The sequence below is a fragment of the Arachis hypogaea genome, chromosome 17 (genome assembly GCF_003086295.3).
Source record: "Arachis hypogaea cultivar Tifrunner chromosome 17, arahy.Tifrunner.gnm2.J5K5, whole genome shotgun sequence".
NCBI lineage: Eukaryota > Viridiplantae > Streptophyta > Magnoliopsida > Fabales > Fabaceae > Arachis > Arachis hypogaea.
The window spans coordinates 7221700-7244877 of record NC_092052.1 but is presented as its reverse complement, the minus strand read 5'-3'; the positions used below and the strand labels follow the sequence as shown (position 1 = coordinate 7244877).

Here is a 23178-nt window from a genome sequence, read left to right as displayed (position 1 = left end):
CGACTAAATCTTCGAAAATCTTCCTTCAAATCGAATCTCCTCCTCAATTTAACTTCTTCGATTTCGACAAAGCAACTCAAAAACAAATTCCGTGTCAGCAACTCCCAGACTTAACCTCCTAAATACATTTCCTCGAAAACCATATTCGATATCTTTCGATTTGATCCTTTCAGATCGAAAATCAATTTTCGATCAACAATTTTAATAAACTAACATAAGTATCTTGTTAATTAAACTATTCAAAAATTTAAAATTGGTAATCCAAAGAGTTACTACTTTTATAAGCCGCCAGAGGACAATCGAAAATGTAAACAAGTTTTACTTAATGAGGTTGAAAATTTAATGTTTAAAAGCAAACGAAATTTTACAATTGAACGGTAAATAGATCCTTCCTGGTTGAATTGAATTTTATAACTGTATTAACTAGCTTGTGGCAACAACCTTTCAATAAAACACGTGATGAAACTCCAACTAGCTTAGGGGAATAATAATGCACTAATACTATTGCAACTTGGTGCTTTGAGGCAGCCTCAAAGAAAATTCAACGACGCAACTTAGCATATGATATGATCTTTGATATAACCATACAGGTCTCAACAAGCCTAATTGAAAAGCATGCATGCATGCATGCACTTTATGAAAATTTAGGCATATCATCACCATACAAAACTAATTTAACTACCTAGAATAATTCCTATAAATAGCACTCTCCTTCTTTCTCATTCTGCATACTCAAAACATATTAATTAACGAAACACACAAAGTGATACAAAAGAGAAAGAGAGAGAGATGGAGAACTTCCCAGTGATTAGCTTAGAGAATGTCAATGGTAACGAGAGGAAGGCTATTCTTGATCAAATTGAAGATGCTTGTAAGAATTGGGGATTCTTTGAGGTAAGTACATTCATTTATATATTTCATGATTAATGTGATTTGTTTAACATCTTATAGTATAATAATACATTAATTGGTGTTTTGTATATATATAGTTGGTGAATCATGGAATAGAAGAGGAGCTATTGGACAGAGTGGAGAGGGTAAACAAAGAACATTACAGAAAATGCATGGAGCAGAGGTTCAAGGAGTTTGCAGCAAGCAAGTCCTTATTGGATTGGGAGAGCACCTTCTTCTTGCGCCATCTTCCGGAATCTAACATCTCTGAAGTTCTTGATCTCAGTGATGAGTACAGAGATGTAATGAAGGAGTTTGCAGTGAAGCTGGAGATTCTTGCAGAGCAGCTGCTTGATCTTTTGTGTGACAATCTTGGATTAGAAAAGGGCTATCTCAAAAATGCTTTTTCTGGATCAAGAGGTCCTTCTTTTGGGACTAAGGTTGCTAACTACCCTCCATGCCCTAACCCTGATCTTGTTAAGGGTCTCCGGGCCCACACCGATGCCGGCGGCATCATCCTTCTTTTGCAGGATGACAAGGTCAGCGGCCTCCAGCTTCTCAAGGATGGAAAATGGGTGGATGTTCCGCCCATGCGCCACTCCATTGTTGTTAATCTTGGTGACCAAATTGAGGTATTTCAACTCTCTTATTACTAATCCTTAGAATAATGTTTATAAACTGGTATAACAAAACCTTTCTCATATTTATATGCCTAACATTCACAAATTAATTACTTATATCAATTAAGGTGATTGTTCTTGTAATAACCTTATCCAACATGAATAATTATGGTGAAATTACATAGGTGATCACAAATGGAAAATACAAGAGTGTGGAGCACCGTGTGATAACACAAACAAATGGGACAAGGATGTCCATAGCATCATTCTACAACCCTGGAAGTGATGCTGTGATATACCCTGCACCATCATTGTTGGAACAAAAGGCAGAAGAAGGAGGAGGAAACCAACAATACCCAAAGTTTGTGTTTGAGGACTACATGAAGCTCTATGCTGCACTCAAGTTTCAGGCAAAGGAGCCAAGATTCCAAGCCATGATGAAGGCTTCACTTCCTGCTGCAACAGCATAATTAATTTCAGCTGTGTTTTCTAAGATTGTAATAGCTTTTAAGAAGAAAATTTAGTTGTGTGGAAATGAGTACTTGGGAATAATGCTCGTTTCTTTCTTTTCTTTTATCCTTGTCTATGTCGAAGCTCACAAGAAACATCTTGGTTGACACTGTTGTTAGGGGATCCACTGATATAGATGCTTTTAATAATGCTTGCAACTATATATACAAATTTAATATTTAATCAAAACGAATGAAATGTTACTTTTGTAATAAGTCCATGTTATGGTGGTCATTACATGTTCCTACTTCCTAAATTAATTTTTAAGTATATAATAAATATTATGTTTCCCAAAAACTGACCAAGCTCCAAAGAAGTTACTCTATATATGTTGGTAAAAAGATAATGAGTTAGGGTAGAATGTATATTTTGTTTCAGCCCTCAAAAAATAAGAATTATATTTTTATTATTTTGTGAATAAATAAAGTAGGATATTATTTCCAAGATATAAAGGGGATTAAAAAAGTTATCCAATCACATTTACATTCACTAACTTCTTTTTTTCTTTCTGCAAGTCCCTAACTTATTTTTTTGAGATGATCCAAAATGAAAGATTAAAATTTAAAAAATGTAAACATTTAAAAAAAAGAAAAAACTCTATTGATATCCAAAATTTTAGCAAGTACTTAAAGCATTTTTAACGGAGTATTTTTAAAGTATCACTTTTAATATTTTTAAAAAATAAATTAATTTAAAATTGATATTTATATTAGAGTTGATTTATGAAATCAGTATCACCTTAAAGATATAGTATCTTTTTAATAGAGAATTAATAAAATTTTATCACTTATATAATTATATTGATAAAATAATTTAAAATAGTATAAAATTTTAATTGAATTAATATTAAATATTAATTTTTTTTTTAATTTTAAATTACTATTTATGATATAATTTCACAAATATTCTTGTAAGAATCAAAATAAAATAAAATTACAATTAATATGGGAGATATTCTTAGAAGTTGAATTTAACATAATTTTAAAAATTGGATCGGACCAATTGGCCGAATAGGATCGACTGGAGACCGAAAGTCTTTGTGATTCGGTCCATTAAGAAAAACTCATTCTAAACACTAAACAGTAAACACCGTATGAGAACCGCTGAATCGGAAAGAAACCGGCCGGTCAGGCTGAATCGAAACCTGACTGGTTTAACCTAACGACACCGTTTTATCACATTTATGTCCCACCAGCCCCTTTCTCCTTCTCTTTCCTTCAGAATTGAAAATTCACTCTTTTAGAAATCAGAACCTTGTCATCACTAAAATAAACTCTAGTTAGCCTCCACCACCGCCGCCGCAAGGAGTGGGACACTTCCTCCGTCCGTCGCACTCAGGAGCTTCCCCCTTCGTCCTGTCGGCGTGTTCCAAGTCTCCGACCCCTGTTCGCTCTCGCCGATCGCAGCTTCTTCCTCGAGGTCAGCTCGGCGTCTGTCGTCCTCGTCTGCTTAGCCGCGCTTCCGTCGCCGTCTGTCGCGCTCAAAAGCTTCCGTCCTCGTCTGGTGTTCGTGCTCGAGTCTCCAACCCCTCTGCTCGTGTGCTCGTCGTCTGTTCTTCGTCTTGTCGCCGTCGTCTGGTCACCGTCCTGCTCGCCGTTGTCTGGTCACCGTCGCGCTCAATCGCTCTCAGTCATACTCTACCCGGACTGCTCAGATCGAAGGTCAGTGAACTGTTCTTCGTTTTTTTTATTAAATCTGATTTGATTTAGGAGAATATTTTTCTATTCCTAAAGTTAATAATATCACTCTTCTTTTTTGTTTCTAAAATATTTTTCATTTTCATTATTTTATTTTTTATAAAAATTGTTATTAATTGACTTACTCATATTAATTAATTATTATTTAATCGATAATGATTCTGAAGATTAAAAAAAAATGTTAGTGTTTTTTCGTTAGGAGCAGGAGGTGGAGGGTCTTCGTCATTCCAATTTGAGTTTCTTGTTTTGATTCGTCGGTTCCCTTGCATCTGCGTGTTGTTTCCTTCGCTGCTGCCACCATTCCCACCGGCTCAATCCCGACGGCGGCGTCTGATTCCACAGCCACTCAGGTTCGCTACTCTGTCTCTTTCGCACACTCAAATCAAATCAAATAATCTAATTCGTATCTTCTTTCTTGCATGTTCGATAATGTGATGTTTGCGTGCAGGTGCTTGAATCAATAATCAATAATCAATAATCTGAATCTGTGATCGATCGTTGAGGATGGTGCTGGTGTTGGCTCTTGGGGATTTACACATACCACATAGGGCTCCTGATCTCCCTGCTAAGTTCAAATCCATGCTTGTTCCTGGCAAGATCCAACACATCATTTGTACAGGAAACCTTTGTATTAAGGTCTCTCTTTCTCTTTCTATCCAATTCAGTTATTACTGATCTTAAGCTAATTTGTTTCAATCGTTGCTGATATCCTTTATTTTACCTTGTTTTTCTTTTTTTGCATAATGTTGTTGTTTGAGTGCATTTGGGTACAAAATTGGTGCTTTCAAATTAATTGTAAATTTTGGAATTCATGGCCACCTCTAAGGACTGTCTTTGGTTGCCACTTAGTAATGGTGAGGAGGAGTATGCATTATTATTCTTCACTTCCAATGACCAAGTTGAGAGGTTTCTTATTCTCTGTATCCCCCTTTTCATCCTAATGTTATCATAACATGGTATGTTCTGTTAATGGATCTAGCTTTGCAATTCAACCTGTCCTTGATATATATTCTGTTAACTTCTGTACAAGGGGCTTGAAATGTCAAGTAGGTTGTGGGACCTAATTCTCATGGTATATCTGTGTGTGACACACATGTATCTGGGATTAAAAAGTACCACTAAATTTTGAGGGTAAATTTTACTGTATTGCTATTAAACAGACAATGTTGTAGAGACGAGGATGCTCGGTTGGATGATTGGACACATTATACTTGATAGGATTAGAAAGGAAGGCATTAGAAAGTTAGAGTGTAACCTATCACAGAGAAGATGGTAGAATCTTGTTTAAAGTGGTAAGGACTTGTTTGGAAAAGGCTTGTAGAGACTCCAATTTAGGGACGGTAGTCCTATGGCTAGAAGTAGACTTACTAGAAACCATGAAGCAACTTATTAAAAATGGCTATGATGTTGGTAGAGCAATAAGGTGGCACTTTATCTATGTTGCTGACCCTAGTGGGACAAGCCTAGTTGTTGTATATACGCATATTATTGAGAATTCCAGTTTTTCATCAAGATATATGTCGCTTAATCCGATGTCATGTCCATGTCTGAGTTTCTTTTAACTTTTAAGCTAACTTAGATGTCAATTGTGTTCAGGAAGTTCATGACTACTTGAAGACTCTTTGTCCAGACTTGCATATAACACGTGGCGAGTATGACGAAGATACAAGATATCCAGAGACCAAAACACTAACCATTGGTCAGTTTAAGCTGGGACTTTGCCATGGTCATCAGGTCTGATTTTCCTTAAACAATTTTCTGCTATTCCCTCCAACTTCATTTCTAGATATATTTGGGCTTTGGCAAGTAATCAGTTTAGGATTATCTTTGCCATAAGTGGTTACTCCACTATGATATTCCATGATCAAATATGTACTTATTAAGCCAAGAAGAAAAGGGTTTTGGGGGAGTATTTTTAGTGATGCTTTTTGTCAATCTATGTCAAATAATCTCATTCTGCAAGTGTCACTTTACACTGCTCGAGTACATTGTCGGCTTTCCTAATATGTGTTGGATGGTATATCTCATTATAAATTTGTTGCATATTATTTATAACTACATGATGATTGTTTGATCTTAATGGTTATGAAGGTTATTCCCTGGGGAGACCTAGACTCACTTGCAATGCTACAGAGGCAGCTAGATGTAGACATCCTTGTCACAGGTCATACCCATCAGTTTACCGCATACAAACACGAAGGTGGTGTGGTTATAAATCCTGGTTCCGCAACAGGTGCTTATAGCAGCATCACTTATGATGTGAATCCGAGTTTTGTCCTCATGGACATCGATGGCCTGCGTGTTGTGGTATATGTATATGAACTTATCGACGGAGAGGTTAAGGTTGACAAGATTGATTTTAAGAAAACAGCCTCAACCCACACTGCTCATTAGGCATTTGTATCTTGGTCTTAATCTCTCTGTAACTTTTTTTTTTAATTTGGTGTTTCTAGTGTTTTTTTTTTTATCCCCTTCTTCACTTTGTAAGAGTATTCTGCTTTAGTTTTATTCTGTTTTGGAGACTAGTAAAAACCTTATTATAGACTACACCAAAGAAGAAAGAGGCCTTAGACTTTCAATATTCATAGAATTTGATCAACTTGTGATATGTATGACTGGATGCTATAAACATTTATGGTTGATTAGCAATTTAGCATTGTGCATTCCATTGAATAAATATCTTCTTGCATGGGGTTTATGGTTAGTATCCTCAATTAAATTAATGCCACTGCCTACGTGTTATTGTCATGTCTGTTGGAGTGGGTTAAAAACTAGCTAACACTTTGAAGCAAGAGAAAGATTCTAATCTTTTATTCATGAGGAATGTATAGTGTAAACAGATCAGCTAATGAAAGAGAAAACATCAGCTTCAATTCAAATAAATTGGATAAGCTTTTAGTATTTGTGGATTGTGAGGCAGGCCTGTGCTCTTCAATTCAAATAAATTGGATAAGCTTTTAGTATTTGTGGATTGTGAGGCAGGCCTGTGCTATTCCGATCTCTGAGAGTAATATATAGAGTAATATATAACTAGTAGATAATACCTTGAAAATTGAATCAATTGAGTAATTATCTTAGGGATGTCAATGGGGCAGGGCGGGGGCGGGGGATGCCTCCCTGCTCCCCATCCCCGCCCTCAAATTTGTTCCCCATCTCCGCCCCATTTCCCCCCGTGGGGAATATTGCTCCCCATTCCCATTCCCACAGGGCCTCATTTCCTGTGGAGACCCCATTTCCCATCTACATAATAGTTCTAACTAATTATTAATTTCCATATGAATAGAGCTGCAAGTATCTATCTTATACAAAAACTACAAGATTTTATACAAAAAGTCTAAATGACACGATGATGACTTCTTTTGAAATAACGCAATGGGAGGACGCAACGACGAGCCAAAAGAAAAAGCAGTGGACGAGGTGGGAGATGCGACAATAGAGAGGAGAATGGACACGACGGCAGAGTTACGAAAAGGAACGCCGCAAATAGAAATTACGACGCGGTAAGGGTGATGGCATGGTGAGGTGTGACGATGCGGTGAGAAGGGTGACGAGGGGGTGGCTGCAGAGAGGTTGGATGGAGTATGGACAGCCTTAGGAATCTCTGAATTGAAGAAGGGTTATGCAAATAAAGATTAGGAGTTTTGGGTTTCTGTATATATATATATATATATATATATATATATATATATATATATATATATATATATGTGTGTGTGTGTGAGAAATGACTAAAAAACATATATGAGAAATAAACTATTAAGGATAATTCAAGGAATTCGTAAATTTCGGGGAATAGCAGGGACGGGGCGGGGATCCCCGCTCGGGTCCCCGCGCCTGCTTCGGGAAAATTTTGTCCCCCATCCCCATTTCCACGGGAAAAATTCCCCACAATCGGATCCCTATTCGGGGCAGTCCCCGCAGGGATCCCCGCGTCTCGGGGAATTTTGCCATCCCTAAATTATCTCCAAGCCTAGGATCCACCAGTTCTTTAAGACCTTTAGGATCTGGTTGATAAAAAACTTGATGAAACTGCCACAAAAATCACCAGAAAAATTAGAAAAGAAGGAACATAAATATAATCTGAATTACTTGTGTAAAGCCACTAGGCCCTCTGATGTTATCAGCTTTCACACAAAAAAGAAGTAATGCATAGTAGGGTATCAAAATTCACCAAAGCTACAAGTCCCTTGATTTCAGCACCACCATTGATCACAGTTCTGCGAGAAATTCTTTTGATGCTTTCATGTCCATCTTTTTTGCAGCTTTCTGTGTTTTAGAGAGAACTTCAGTGGAATTAGAAAAGATGGAAAGTAAAACAACTGCCAATCTATCCTAATTCTAACATATTTATAGTATATACAACTATAAAAAAAATATGTAACCTTTCTGAAAAATCTTGTAATCAAATCTAACAACATAGAGATTACAAACCTTGCCATTCAGCTCTGCATAATAGATTTCTCCAAAACCACCTTGACCAATTTTGTTAGCCAAATTGAAGTTACTTGTGGCATGGGCCAGTTCTTCATATGAAAACTCTGCTGATTTTTCTATACTTGTGTTTACAAAGCTATCAGAGGCTTTATCTGAAAGAGGGATGATAAGTAAGAGTCACTCGACTGTTCATGTTCACCATTCTTGCATGATACACAACATAAATTATACTGAAGCCATCAAGAAACTGGAAAGGAAACTATCTCTAGGTAAAAGATTTGTCAAACCATTCTTTTAACATTTGTTTTTTTAGAGTACAAACTAAGTATTTGACTCTCATTTTATATGGTAGCATCATATTTTTGGAATGTCAAGCCAACCAAATCCTTAAAAATTTTAAGTACTTCCCCATGTTCAAATTAAAGGGCTATTTGAGGGAGTTTCAAACTTTGAACAAGTATGAAATATGTGCAAAATCCATACCTTCCCTAGCTCGAGCAATGTTCCGACCGAAATATTCTGTTCTCAGATTTTTCTTCTTCCTTCCGCAACATTTAATACAAACACAAAATGCTAATAACAGAAGCACTGCTACAACTCCAACAGATATTCCAGCAACAACCTTACCTGGTAGACCTGTTCTACAAGAACGAAATTGAGCAGAAAGTAGTACTATTACATTTGTCTTTTAGGATATCCTTACCCTGGATTGGGTATTGATATCAAATTCGAGTGTAAACAATTATCAATAAGACTACTTTCTTCTGATTGAGAATGGACAAACCTCCAGAGCTGAAAATGAAAATGACAATACATTCATAAAAATTAGCAGGTTATTAGAGAATTGCATGAACCCAATAAGGTTTGAACTTTAAAGAACAATACCTTGGGCGAAGAGGCGCATAGTTGCCGTTTTCATCTGGAAAGTGAAATGAAAAGAAAATATGAAGAATTTGTCTCAAGGTTTAAGTTCCTGATAAACTAATTTGAAATATACATTCATAACCATGATGCTAATTTTATTAATTATTATACTCTTGAATGCATTTAAGTTCAACTGCAAAAAGCCAAACTGCTTAGGAATTAGCATAGATATGAGGGACTACTCTACTTTCAGTTCTATCTATAAATGCACCATATGTCACAAATCTTAACAATGACATAATCCTCATGAATTTATATAAGATGACCTAAACATGGCATCAAAATCAGAAAGCGAACCTCTGCCGGGAATATAAACCAGACCACTCCCTTTGCTGAAATTTACACCGGGGTTGTATTTCATCAACAACTCAGGATCAAGCTTTGTCTGGTTTGCAATTGACTGCAAAGAATCCTCAGGCTTAAGAGGGTATGTGATGAACAATCCATAATGTTTGCTAATATTACTGTCTCCACAAGAACAATTAACTGTCACATTAACCTTTCCACCGGCTGGAATAGCATCTTGTGAATAGCTGTTAGTGTTCTGCAGCCACTCTGCTGTGACTAAGTTGGAAAAAGTCCCATTGGCAATGGCTGAGTAGTCGTCGCGAGTAACTGAGTACTGGAATGTGTGGCACAGAAACTCTCCATCTATAATGCAAATGTTAGAATTTTGTGTTAGAATCAAAGTTTTAATTTAAAATAAGTGTGTGAATTGTGATAGCTCACCATTCATGCAATCACAAGGTATTGGAACTTTAACTATGGTATGTGATGGATGTGAGGTGTCTTTGTTGTATCTAAAACAATATCTTCAACTTTGTGAAGAAGATTGGATTGCATGATGTATGAAATATATAGCAGGCTGGAATCATTGTTCCAAAGATAGTAAGAAGCTAAAGCTAAGTCACAGCTCTTGCTACACTTTGATTCTGCACTCAAAGGTAAAGTAATCAGCAACAAGAACAACAATGAAACCATGAAATTGTGTTCCATTGTTAGTGGAACCAAGCTTGTGCAAAGTATGCACATCACACATACAAAGATAAATAATAATAGTGGTAATAATTTAAAACAGTGACAATCTGGAATCGGTAAAAGTGACAAGGATTTGAATTTAGGTTTCTTACTAAAATTTTGAGTATATATTTAAAGGAAAAATATTGGAAACCAAGAGCTAGTCAGTCAAGTTTTGATAACAATAATTAATTATTATTTTTTATTAAAAATAAGAAAGGTATTGGAGACCAAGATGAGTCCAGCCAACTCCTGCCAATTTTCATTGGGCTGGACTCTACAGCTCTTTTTTTTTTTTTTTTCAAAAACCCACATCTCTACCTACACAAGGTTAAACCTAATTTCTCCACCAACGCAAGTTGGCACAGATGGATGAGGGTCTGTGTCCCTTAACCATCTCTCCCGGGTTCGATACTCACTGGAGGATGGGAATGGAGTTTGCTTGCTTGGGAGGGTCGCCCACTTTGTGTGCCTCTGCAGTACCCGAGGGATTAGTCATTGGGCTTCCGACCTGATGGATACCCTGGTACACACCAAAAAAAAAAAAAACCTAATTTCTCCCTATTACTATAATAAATCTAATTTATACAAATTTTAACCGTGCAGCCACATTCACCAATTCCCCCTTCAGCGCCGTCCAACCGTCAGTCTTGGGAGTGTTCTTCGGTTGCTGGCGTCAATCCTGGTCAGCGCTGCCGGCGCGTCCGTCATCGACCGAACGAGTGGCTTCCCAAAATCACCTCAGCGCCGCCACAACTGTTGCATGCACCGTCGGCCCTCCGTTGAAGACGCATCCACTCCTCCGAGGTAGCACCCGACGGCGCCTCCTGTTGCTCTGCATCCACACACGCCGCGGTGGAAGTCTCCCTGCTTCGTCGAAGCACTAGCAAGCGCCTCTGCTGTTTGCCCTGCACAGCCCTAGCCAGCGCCGCTCCCAGCCTAGCCTCTGAGACGCGTCGCGCAGGGTGTCCCTCCTCCGTCGCTGTGGCTGTCGCTGCGATAACAGGTTAGTTGTAATTCACGGTTTTGATAATCAGATTGTTGCAGGTTTGTTTTGGGTGCATATCATAGGATTTGACATTGATACAAGATGATTTTTTTAATTTGTAGATGCTATTTTTAAATAATGTTAGTGAAATTGATATATGAATTGAATTTAATTGTTTGTATGATATTGATTTATTATGTTTTGGTGAAAAATTGTTGTATGCGTTAGTAATCATGGTGAATAAGAAAATTTTGAAATATAAGATAAAAAAATAGATTATTAGTTTATATATATTTATCTGTTCGAATTTAAATTAGATTCAAATGTAGTTAATGAATAATTGAATTTGAAAAATATTTAGTTGTTATCCTTGTAAAATTAGAGTAATGTTTTAGAGTGTTAAATAAAAATAGTAGTTGTAATTTTATTAATTGACTGCTATTTCGAATATGTCTTTGGATTAAAAGTAATTTTTATAGACGATTTCATGGTTCACCTGATATGTATGGTTATTACTAATTGATTTTTATTTTGTTACGTTAGGTGTTCATTGATCTAGGTGTTCACTGATCTAAGTTCTATAAAAGATTGGTGTGTTTTTTTATCAAAGTTACTTTTCATGGAACTTTGCATGTTTTAAGGGTAGAAACTGAATTTATTTTGTTAATTTCGCAAGATACAAGATTTGAAGCTGCTTAATCTATTGTTGTTGTTTTAATAATTTATAATCATCTGAAATAAAATGTTTTAGAACTACTCTAACCACATAATAGTAACCGGCCATCATAACATTTTTCTTAGTAAAATATATATATAAATAAGTGGGTTCTAATAAAAAATATTTTTTTTGTCTTTAAAGTATAATAACCGCAATGATGAGTTCAGTTAAGTCTAATATGCATAGGTCTCTATACTTTTAAAAGAGGAAAAAAATCTATTCTATTTTTTGTAAAAAAAAAATATGAAATAATCATGGTTATATATATATAAATGTGATTAAAATAAATAATTATTCGAGTTATCATATCAGCTAGCATTTACCTTTTTAAATTATTTTAGGTATTAATACAATTTATCAATCAACATATATGGATGAATAAAATAAATATATAGCATATAGTTGATAATAATAATAGATAATTATAAAATTATACTACAAAAAAAATAATAACTTAGAAGTTAAGAAAAAAATTTATAATATGAAAGTTGTACTTGTTGATATGGAGTTGTGCTCTTCTCACAGTTGTTGAAAGTTCAGAAAAAAAATAAAACATTATTATTTATACACAGGAAATTCTTACCCATGTAGTTAAGTTAATCAAATAATCATATAAAATGTAATATTTACACATATGAAAGAGAGAACAGAGAACCCAATTTCATCATGCAAAACTTAGTAATGAGTAGGGCGAATTATTTCCTATACTAATATAAAAGAAGTACAAAAAAATATGTTACAAGCATTATGAAGGTAAATTTCTTGTAAGAAATACTCTTAATTAAAAAACAGCATCTCCAACAAATGAATAAGAATTCTTGAGTAGGAAAACTTTTGTATAGTGTTATAAAGATAGTTGATTAATAGTTTAATTGATAAAAAATAATTAGTATTATTTAAAATTTTCAAATAGATAATTATCTTGCATGAAAAATTAAATTTTAAAATTGAACAAGAACAGATTTCAGAAAAAATAAATATTAGTGTAGTATCATGTCATAAAAAATGACTCAATAATAATGAAAATAAATAAATTAAAAGTTGTTTAATTGCATGCTATTCCTGCCCTTGTTGTTATTGTTTTGATAAGTTATAATTATCTCAATTAAAATATTTTAGAACTACCTTAACTACATAATAGTAACGATCCTAACATTTTTCTTAGTAATATATATATATATATATATAGAGGTGGGTTCTAATAAAGAAACACTCTTTTTTGTCTTTGAAGTGTAATAACTATCATTATCTCAATTGTGTCTTATTATCTTTGTATTGTAGTCCAATTGCTATTATATGAATGCTAATAATATAATTATTATTGTATTAATTCTAATTCTGGTCATAATAAAGAGCGCGCATACATGTTAATTGTGTTTTTAGTATAATAGTAATTCATTTGATTAATAGAGATTGTTATTGAACTACTTTATGTCTTCTGAATGTTATATCTGTGATTTTGTTGATCTAGAAAAAACAAAAGAAATTTGAAATTTTTTATGGCTAAAAAAAATTTTAGCCATAAAAAAATTTTAAGTTTAATCTTTTATTTTTTCTAGATCAACTAAGTTATAGGTATAACACCCAGAGACAAAGTAATTCAATAACAACCCCTATTAATCAAATGAATTACTAGAATGCTAAAGGTAAAATTAACATGTATGCACGCTTTTTATTATGACATGAATTAGAATTACTATAATAATAATAATTATATTTTAGCATTCAGATACAGGAGAATTCCTATAAAATACAATACTAGATAGTAGTAATTGGACCACAATATAAAGATAATAAAAAGCATTGAGATAATGGTAATTATTACAATTCAAAAAAAAAGTGTTATGATGGTTATTATTATGTAATTAAGGTAGTTCTGAAACATTTTAATTGAAATAATTATGACTTACCAAAATAACAACAACAGGAACAATAAACAATAAAACAGCTTTTAATTTAATTTTTTTTTTTACTAAGCCATTTTTCATGGCATGATACTACGTTAATATTTATTTCTTCTTGAATCTCTTATTGTTCAATTTTAAAATTAATTTTTCATGTAAGATAATTATTTATTTGAAAAATTCAAGTAATACTAATTGTCTTTTATCAATTAAGGTATTATTAAACTACCTTTATAACACAACATAAAAGCTTTCCTACTCAAAAAACTCTTATTCATTTGTTGGGATGTTTTTTAATTAAGAGTATTTCTTGCAAAAAATTTACTTTCAATGCTTGTAACATCTTTTTTGTACTTCTTATATTGGTATAGGAGACAATTTGTTCTATTCATTACCAAGTTTTGCATGATGAAATTGGGTTCTGCGGATGCTTTGTAAGAATTAATACTTTCTCTTTCATATGTATAAATATTATATTTTGTATAATTATTATTTGATTAACTTAATTACATGTGTAAAAATTTTCTGTGTATGAATAATAATATTTTTTTTTTTAAACTTTCAACGGTTGTCAAAGGAGTACAACTGCCATATCAACAGCTATATCTTTCATATTATAAATTTTCTCTTAACTTCTATGTTATCCTTTTTTTTTTAGTATAATTTTATAATCTATTATTATTATTATCAACTATCTACTATATATCTATTCTATACATCAATATATATTGATTGATGAGTTGTATTAATAATTTAATACCCAAAATAATTTAAAAAGGCAAATGCTAACTGATATGATATAATAATTATTACATATTCAAATAGTTATTTATTTTAATCACATTCATATATATGACCATGATGACTTCGTATCTTTTTTACAAGAAATAGAACAATTTTTTTTTTTCTTTTAAAAGTGATAAATACCTATGTATATTAGAGATAACTGAATTTATGATTGTAGTTATTACACTCTAAAAACAAAGAAGAGTGTTTTTTATTAGAACCCACCTCTCTCTCTCTAATAGAATATATGTTACTAAAAAAATATTATAATGGTTACTATTATATAGTTAAGGTAGTTTTGAAACATTTTAATTCAGATGATTATGAATTATCAAAAATAACAATAGGAACAGGAACAGCAGACAATAAAACAGCTTCGAAACTTATTTTTTGTAAAATCGACAATAAATTCAGTTTCTGATAATCCTGCAAATAATTTAAAACATGAAACGTTCCATGAAAAGTAACCTCGATAAGAAGACACATTAATTTTTTATAGAAATTGGAACAAGGAATACCTAACGTAACAAAACAAAATTTAGTTCCTGACAACCATACATATTAGGTGAATCATAGAACGGTCCATGAAAATTACCTTTGATTCAAAGACACATCCAAAATAACAGTCAATTAATGAGATTACAACTACTATTTTTTACTCAACACTCCAAATTTACAAGGATAAAGTCGAGTTAAGTCTCAAAGTAGTCCCTGAACTTGCACTCGAGTTTTAAAGTGATCCCTAAACTTAATAATTCCTCAAATTCGTCCCTGAAATTGCACTCCGGGATTCATAGTAGTTCCTGAGACATTTTCCATTCATCAGAATCTTAAAACGACGTCGTTTTGAACCAAAAAAATTAAAAAAAAGTGCAGTGTAGACCCCTCCAATTCGAACCAAAAAAAAAAAGAAAAAAGAAAAAAAGTGTAGCGTAGAACCACCCCTCCCCTCTCAATTCCCAATCTGTTCCATCCCATCCCCATCTCCAATCGTCCCCTTCCCCCTTCTTCCTCCCCTTCCCCTTTCCCTTCCCCAATCTTTCCCTTCGCCTTCCCCTTCTCCATCCCCATCCCCAATCTTTCCCTTCGCCTTCCCCTTCTCCATCCCCATCCCCATTCCCTTTTCCTTCCCCTTCCCTTTCCCCTTCCTCTTCTAATCAACGACCACCACTGCAAACCAAAAAGAAATAGCAAATTTAATAACAAAATCTCTGAAATTAATAAAATTCCGATCACTACTCTTTCCACTCTCATCATCACTCATACTGTCCGCCGCTCAACCTCCATCGCGCAGCACCAACAACCACCCGCTTCTGACTCCTCCTCCTCTTTCATCTTCACCTTCTCATCTTGCGGCGATAACAACAACAACCAAAACATATATGTGAAAGAAAAAGTGGAAGGTTGGGAAAGCAGAAGGGGAAGGATAAGGGGTTGGGGATGGGGAAGGAAAAGGTTGGGGATGGGGATGGGGATGGAACAGATTGGGAATTGGGAGGGGGTGGTTCTACGCTAAGGGGAAGGAGAAGGAGAAGGAGAAGGAGAAGGGGTTGGAGATGGGGAAGGGGAAGGGAAAAGGAAAGGGGATGGGGATGGAGAAGGAGAAGGGGAAGGAGAAGGAATTGGGAGGGAGGGGGGTTTCTACGCTACACTTTTTTTTTTCTTTTTTCTTTTTTTTTGTTCGAATTGGGGGTGTCTACGCTGGGCCTTTTTTTAAAATTTTTTTGGTTCAAAACGACGTCGTTTTAAAGTTTTGGTGAACGGAAAATGTTTCAGGAACTACTATGAGTCCCGGAGTGCAATTTCGAGGATGAATTTGAGGAATTATTAAGTTTAGGGATCACTTTGAAACTCGAGTGCAAGTTCAGGGACTACTTTGAGGCTTAACTCGGATAAAGTCACAAAAAAAAATTTTACAAGGATAAAAATTAGATATTTTTTAAACCCAATTATATGTTGACCACATTCGAACCCAATTTAAATCCAGAGAGATAAACACATACAAACTAATAATCCATTTTTTTATCCCATATTTTAGAATTCTCTTATCCGCTATGATTATCAATGCATATAACAGCTCTCCCGTAAAGCATAATGAACCAATATCATACAACAATTAAATTCAACTCATATATCAATCCCGCTAATATTACTTAAAAGTAGCGTCTACAAATTAAAAGACTCATCTTATATGAATGTCAAACCCTATGACATGCACCAAAAACAAACCAGCAACAATCTCTATTTATCAAAACCGTGAATTACCACTAATCTGTTATCGCAGCGACAACGACGGAGGAGGGACACCCTGCGCGACGTGTCACGACCCAAAATGAGTCATAATCGGTGCTCAGAAAAATAATCCTATAACAAGCCTAACATACTCAAATATAAATTTATTAAGCAAGTTACAAATATTTTACAAGTTCTAAAATAAATAGTTATATATTTTTAACAAAAAAAAAATTAAAATAATTAAGAACGGTTGGATCCTGCCTTTGACATGTGTAGCATATACTTCTAGGAATTCGACAAAGAATAGGTACTCTTTGCAGACCGTTACTCTTGAATAGAAAATCTCACATAATCAAATATTTATTCCTGAAAAATATTTAAAAAAAAACGGGTGAATTTTGCAACTCAATGACTAGACAATACATTTATAATTGACATGAGACTATACAAACATTATCATCAAAGTAATTTTAATTAGAAAATAATAGTTGATAATAATAAGTGAATTAATAAGGAGTTCTCATACAGAAATCAAATCAAAAGTCCACAATTGGGTGGCTCCACCTCTATGGGTAGCCATTTCCTCTAGTGTGTCGGTATGGAATAACAGATTCAACGTGTGGCCTACACGTTAGGCTAGCAACGCCCCTACTAGCTGAGGTCTGAGCCAGATGCATCTAGGTTAACGTCATAACCACCGTTAACTACGGTTTTCTAATATGAGCCTCCCAAACCAATTCAAAACATATAATTTCAAATACAACAAATCTTTGATTTTTCAAATATATAAGGTATCGAATCGAATCAAATCAGATAATACTTTCTCATCCAAATCATATTCAATCATATTTTCTCAATCTTAAGGCATTTCAAACATATTTCACAATTCCAAAATAAGTGAGTACTAACCAAATTTTAATGCTTCAAAAATACATATTCGAGTAAAATCAAATGCTTTAAAATAATATAAAACTTCTTCAAACATACATAGTCTCATAAAAATATATAGTCTCATGTGCATATTAAAATGAGTTTAACAAGGATAAATATTTATTTCTAATAAATCAATTAGTAAAACCAATTTAAAATCTTTTGATAATAATATTTGTGAGTATAACTAAGTTCAAAGCATCGTATATCAAAATAATTATAAACGTAAAGCTAAACAATTATAAATGTAAAGCTTACTCACAATGTGGTCCCAAGGGACCGAAGATACCAAATCTGGAGTGCCAAATTCAAGATGAGGAGGATTGAAGTAGAATAAAACGAATGAGCACAGAATTTGGACCGGAGTAGCGACAAGATGGAGCTGGCGATAGTCTTGGGAATCTAAAACAGGCAAAACTAAAATCGAATTAAAACATGGACAAGACAGATTAAATGGTGGCATAATAGGACATGAAAGCTAGAGCAAAATCAAGAAAAAAGGTTGGACCGGGATAATGACAGGAACGGTTCAGCTCCGGCGGCAACGACGGCTTGGTTCAGGTACATCCGAACGGCGACAGGAACAGCGCAGCAGCGGACGGTCCCTCCTTGGCGTTTCTCTCTCTCCGGGAACTCCTCTCTCTTCGAAGCTCCAAATCTGCAACTACGACAACGACAGCGAGGCTGGCTTCGACGGCGACGGCTAGGCATTTCTTGGCGGCAGAGGCGCGGCGGCCATGGCAGCAGCAACAAAGTTCCAACGGCGACGGAACCTCTCTGCGACCTCTTCTCTCTCTACGCGCGTTCTATTTCTCTCCCGGCGACAGATCTGGCGGCGTGAAACGGAGGCACGAATGGCGGCGATGGTGGCTGGGCTTGACGGCGACGACCCTTCCCGCGGCGACTCTAGGTAGAATGGCGCGTCTTCCCTCTGTTTGCGAACCTCCATGGACGGCGACGATGAAGACCTCGACAGTGACGACGGCGACGCGGGCTCCACGAGCCAGTGACGCCTCCTTCTCCTCGTGCAGCTCTCTCTCCCCCTCGGTTATGGCCTTCCTCGCAACGACACGACGGTGGCGACGGTGGCAGTGACGCCCACCGGCGCCACCTCCCTTCCTTCCCTTTCTCTTGCCTCTCCGGTTCTCCCCCTCTTCTCTTTTCCCTTTCTATTCTTTTGTTCTGCTGTTGGGTAAGGGGTAAGGGTGGCTAGAATTTTGGTGTGTGTGAGGGAGTGTGTTGTGTCAAAATTAGGGTTAAGATTTTGGTTTTAAAAAAAAAAGAGAAGGGTATTTTAGGGATTTTACACGACGCATCTCGGAGGCGAGGCTAGGAGCGGCACTGGCTAGGGCTGTGCAGGGCAAACAGCAGAGGCACTTGCTAGTGTTTCGAAGAGGCAGGAAGACATCCACCGCGGTGTGCATGGAGGCAGAGCAACAGGAGTCTCCGTCGGGTGCTACCTCGGAGGAGTGGATGTGTCTTTAACGGAGGGCCGACAGTGACATACAGGAGTTGTTCCGTGATTTTGGAAAGCCACTCAGTCGGTCGATCAATGATGGACGCGGTGGTGACGCTGACCAGGATTGAAGGGGGAATTGGTGGATGTGGCTACACGGATAAAATTTGTGCATATTAGATTTATTATAGTAATTGGGAGAAATTAGGTTTAACCTTCGGTAATTGGGGATGTGACTTTTTGAATGAAATAGACTCTGAAATCTAGCCCAGTGAAAATTGGCAGGAGTTACCTGGACCCCTTTTGGTTACATAATAAAATTAAAATTTAAATTAGTCTCTAAAAATTACACCCGTTAGGTATATTAATCTCTCTATCACTTTTAATAAAATTTTTAATATTTATATTAAATAAATAAATTCCTAACAATTTTTCAGGGAGTCGTTATTAACAAATTTTATTATAAGACAAATTAGTCTTTTTTATAAAGAGATCCATTTGTATCAAAGACTTTTAAATCATAAGAGATCCATTTGTATCAAAGACTTTTAAAATAATAAAAGTTTATTGAAAAATAAAATTATAATTTAAAATCTTTTTAGTATTAATTTAAATGTTTACTCTAATTCTTAATCAAACTCCAATTTAAGCCGCTAAATTTTTCCGTTGACTCTACCTATTAAAAAGAATTAATGTTAACATTAAAAATATAGAATAACAAATCTTTTTATTATATAATAAATATAAGAATAATAATAGATTTTTTATTTTATAAAAAAATTAAAAAATATTTTAAATAAAAACAGAAGGATTAAAAGTTAATTTACTTAAATAAGATATACCAATTAATTACTTAAGTTGAGGTAACATAATAATAGAAAGCTAGAAAGTTAACAATATATTTAGAGACTATTTTAAATTCTATTTTAGATAAATTTTGTTTTTTCATCTACCAAGTGTAAATTACTTTTTTAGTCTTAGTATATTTTAATTATTTGTCAAAGTTTTATTAACTAACTAATATACCCTTGGGTAAAGTTGTTCTTTCGATTTTTTTTTCATCATAATTTTTTTTTTAAATTATTTCTTTGTAAAGGAAGCACCATATTTTATCTTGATTTATTCAATGTATAATCGATTAAAAGAAAATGAAAGAAAACCATTCATTTCGTAACATATGGAAAATAATTTGTATCCTTTTAAAATAAATCATTTTAATAATTTTTAAAAAAGATGAAGAAAAAAATTTAAAGAAAAAGAAAATAAAACAAAAGCAGAAGATATTTTGCTGTGTGAGTTGTGTGACAACAACAGAATCGAATGGATCCTAAACTTTGGCACAAGGTAGCTGGGATTTCAGGTAATTCCTTTCTTCTTCATCATCGTCTTCGATACCTTCTTTTTTTTCAGAAATTTCAGAGTTGCCATTAACCGTAGCTCACAGATTCTTACTACAAACAGGTGTAGCTGCACTTGGATTGGGCACTTATGGTGCTCATTTCTTCAAGCCCCAAAACCCTTCTTACAAAGATGTATCTTTTCCATTTTTTTCCTCTTCAATTTCATCACAAAATTTTAGCTTTTTAAATTATCCCCATTTTTTTTTCCGAAAAGAAAAATGATAACGTTGCATGTTTGTATGAATTTATGAAGGTTTGGCAAACAGCATCGCTTTACCATTTGGTTCACACTGCTGCCTTACTTGGTGCTCCATTGACGAAAAATCCCAATATTGTAAGTTCCCATTTCTCAAAGTTCCTTGCTTTGTTCCTCTTTAGAGTTTAGATGTTACAGCGCCTATCAAGTGTTTGTGAAATTAAGACATCAATTTTTTTTCTCTTTCCTCTTCAACTCAGCATTTTTTTTGTGCAGTTTGGAGGCCTTCTAACTACTGGCATTTTGGCCTTCTCTGGAACGTAAGTGATTTCTCTAGCTCTCATACAGTCATACTTGAACTATTTCAATGGATACATATGCCGTGTGAATGTGATCCTTTTTATGCTTATTTTGTAGTGTGATTGAAAGATATTCAGATGTCAATGACTTAAATGTTATATATCATTTCCTATGGAAAAAATAAAATAAAAGAAAGACTGTCAAAAATAATAATTAATAAAATAAAATAAAGGGCTAGCCTAGTGAAAAAAAGGTGCCATCTTAACGGTTCTTTCCTTCTTTGGAATGTATCTGCTGATGACATCGTGGTTGCTTACTACTAAGCCACAAAGGTTCCAAGGTTTAAAGAAAGTATAAGCAACATAACCAGTTAATTTCAGGGCATTGTTTAAGGTTCTTGCTTTTTCGATTGATGATAACTGTCAATCAGATTTGATCCATTTTAACTGGCTTTCTTGTTAAGCCTCATAATGGGTTAAATTCATTTATCTCGTATTTTAACTTTTCAAGTAATCAGACACCCTGTTTATACTTGAAATGGTTCAGCGATTCATTACCATAAAGCGAACCTATATCAATATGGTGTAACTGCATGCTCTATAGTGTAATTGTTTGTATTCATCTTTTAGAAATTGTGAAACTTTTTCAGGTGCTATACTGTGGCATATCTTGAAGACAGAAAATATTCTACATTGGCTCCATTTGGCGGCTTTGCATTCATAGCAGCTTGGGGTAGCTTGCTTTTCTGATAACTTAAAACGGTGTTCTTATTTCTATTGGTACTTGCTACATAACACCTATATATATTGCTAAACTTGTATAGATGAATGAGGCTATCATGGGATTTGTTAATTGCCCCCTACCTAGCCCTTGAAGATTGGTATCAACCCTTATAAGCGATTATGTTTTTATATCATGTAAGATTCGTATAATGTAATGCAACATGATTTTTGGAGAAAAACTGGCGAAATTAGGTTTGTCATGCTTAATATAAGTACTCTCAAAGCTAGATTTCATAAACCTCTTGTTAATATCCAATTTTAGCACAGCTCATGTAGTGCTTGCATTAGCTAAGTAGCAATTAATAAGAAAATTAAATTCATCTAGCTCTAGCTATGTACCAGGACTTGTTAATATATAGTTTTTTTTTTTTTTTTTTTTTTTTGGTAAAACTTGTTAATATATAGTTTGTTTGCTTATACTTTTGTGTGGATAGTTTTTGCTAGAATAAAAAATTATTAGGCTAACTTGATTATATTTAGTTACCAAAAAACCTTATTCAGTTAATTAATGACAACTGCATTTTTATTTAATTGTTGTTAAAAGTATTTAATTTACAATTTCTCTCACAAATTAATTAATTATATAAGTCTTTTTGTTAATCAAATCTACCGTGTCTATCTATTCTATCTATTCTTTGATACTCATCAAGCCTCTTTCTCAAGAGTATTAGTATTAACCAAACATATATAGAAAGGATAATTTTAGCCATAAGATCATTAAAGATTTATCTATCTTTTATATGGGATTATTGATGATGATTCTTTAGCTCTTTACATTGGCAATCTTAATTCATATCCTATTTGGTAACACACGAAAAAAGCAGGAGACAGCTATGGCATCTATTTATCACTTTCACCCAAACATGCATTTTGTTCTTTATTTATTTAGTTATTTGCTAAACATGCAGATTTTTTTTTTCTGTAAACTTAATCCATTTCCATCTGGTCTTTTTAACATCAGAATAACTCTTTATATAGTTAATTAGCACCTTTGAATTTTCGTCCAACAAATGATTCTGCTTAGACAACTTTTAAATGCTTAATGTTACAAAATTAAAGGTGATGAATCGGGGCATCAATGCTCTTAAAACTTTACCGATGTAGCAAGTTATCTGGGTTTTATTGCTTTTAGTTTTATATTGCATCATGCAAAGTTGTGTATTATTAGTCCTCACTAATAAAGGGATTATTTTTTTAAAGCTACTGTAATGCTTCCTTTTGGTAGTAGATTTAATTTTATCGTGACATTTTCCTCTGCGATTAAGCACTGTATGTTTTTAAGATACTGTAATTTTATCGTGACTAAAATAGCTGTATTTTTGGTGTTCACTTTCAATTGTTGGCAAGTAATTGTCCTTCTTAAGAGTGCTTTTATCTTCTATTTCCATAA

At 34.3% G+C, this 23178-nt stretch overlaps 4 protein-coding genes and 1 long non-coding RNA gene across 7 annotated transcripts; 4 read left to right on the top strand and 1 right to left on the bottom strand.

The window, feature by feature from the left end:
* The first annotated feature begins 678 nt into the window (after positions 1-678).
* On the top strand, positions 679-2318 carry LOC112764097 (1-aminocyclopropane-1-carboxylate oxidase). Its single transcript, XM_025809626.3, has 3 exons — positions 679-894; positions 990-1523; positions 1697-2318. Exons 1-3 carry the CDS (start codon positions 790-792, stop codon positions 1979-1981), a joined length of 924 nt encoding a protein of 307 aa, XP_025665411.1. The 5' UTR covers positions 679-789; the 3' UTR covers positions 1982-2318.
* A 744-nt stretch (positions 2319-3062) lies between these two features.
* Positions 3063-6395, top strand: LOC112764099 (vacuolar protein sorting-associated protein 29). Of its 3 annotated transcripts, none has more exons than XM_025809631.3 (5): positions 3063-3682; positions 3924-4068; positions 4167-4354; positions 5315-5452; positions 5810-6395. In XM_025809631.3, exons 3-5 carry the CDS (start codon positions 4223-4225, stop codon positions 6110-6112), a joined length of 573 nt encoding a protein of 190 aa, XP_025665416.1. In that variant the 5' UTR covers positions 3063-3682; positions 3924-4068; positions 4167-4222; the 3' UTR covers positions 6113-6395. The 3 variants fall into 3 exon arrangements, with proteins under 3 accessions (XP_025665416.1, XP_025665413.1, XP_025665414.1); XM_025809628.3 differs by having other exon boundaries at positions 3138-3682; positions 3904-4068; XM_025809629.3 differs by having other exon boundaries at positions 3207-3682; positions 3918-4068.
* A 1379-nt stretch (positions 6396-7774) lies between these two features.
* On the bottom strand, positions 7775-10070 carry LOC112764098 (lysM domain receptor-like kinase 3). The gene is made up of 7 exons (XM_072222262.1): positions 9806-10070; positions 9576-9727; positions 9374-9476; positions 9038-9071; positions 8636-8793; positions 8150-8304; positions 7775-7984 (listed from the first exon to the last, which is right to left on the bottom strand). Exons 1-7 carry the CDS (start codon positions 9810-9812, stop codon positions 7928-7930), a joined length of 666 nt encoding a protein of 221 aa, XP_072078363.1. The 5' UTR covers positions 9813-10070; the 3' UTR covers positions 7775-7927.
* A 260-nt stretch (positions 10071-10330) lies between these two features.
* Positions 10331-11293, top strand: LOC140180857 (uncharacterized). Its single transcript, XR_011874892.1, has 2 exons — positions 10331-10619; positions 10700-11293. It is a non-coding gene; the product is annotated as an uncharacterized lncRNA (long non-coding RNA).
* An 8251-nt stretch (positions 11294-19544) lies between these two features.
* On the top strand, positions 19545-22026 carry LOC112766765 (uncharacterized). Its single transcript, XM_025812662.3, has 5 exons — positions 19545-20470; positions 20572-20642; positions 20764-20844; positions 20983-21026; positions 21656-22026. Exons 1-5 carry the CDS (start codon positions 20431-20433, stop codon positions 21753-21755), a joined length of 336 nt encoding a protein of 111 aa, XP_025668447.1. The 5' UTR covers positions 19545-20430; the 3' UTR covers positions 21756-22026.
* The last annotated feature ends 1152 nt before the right edge of the window (positions 22027-23178 follow it).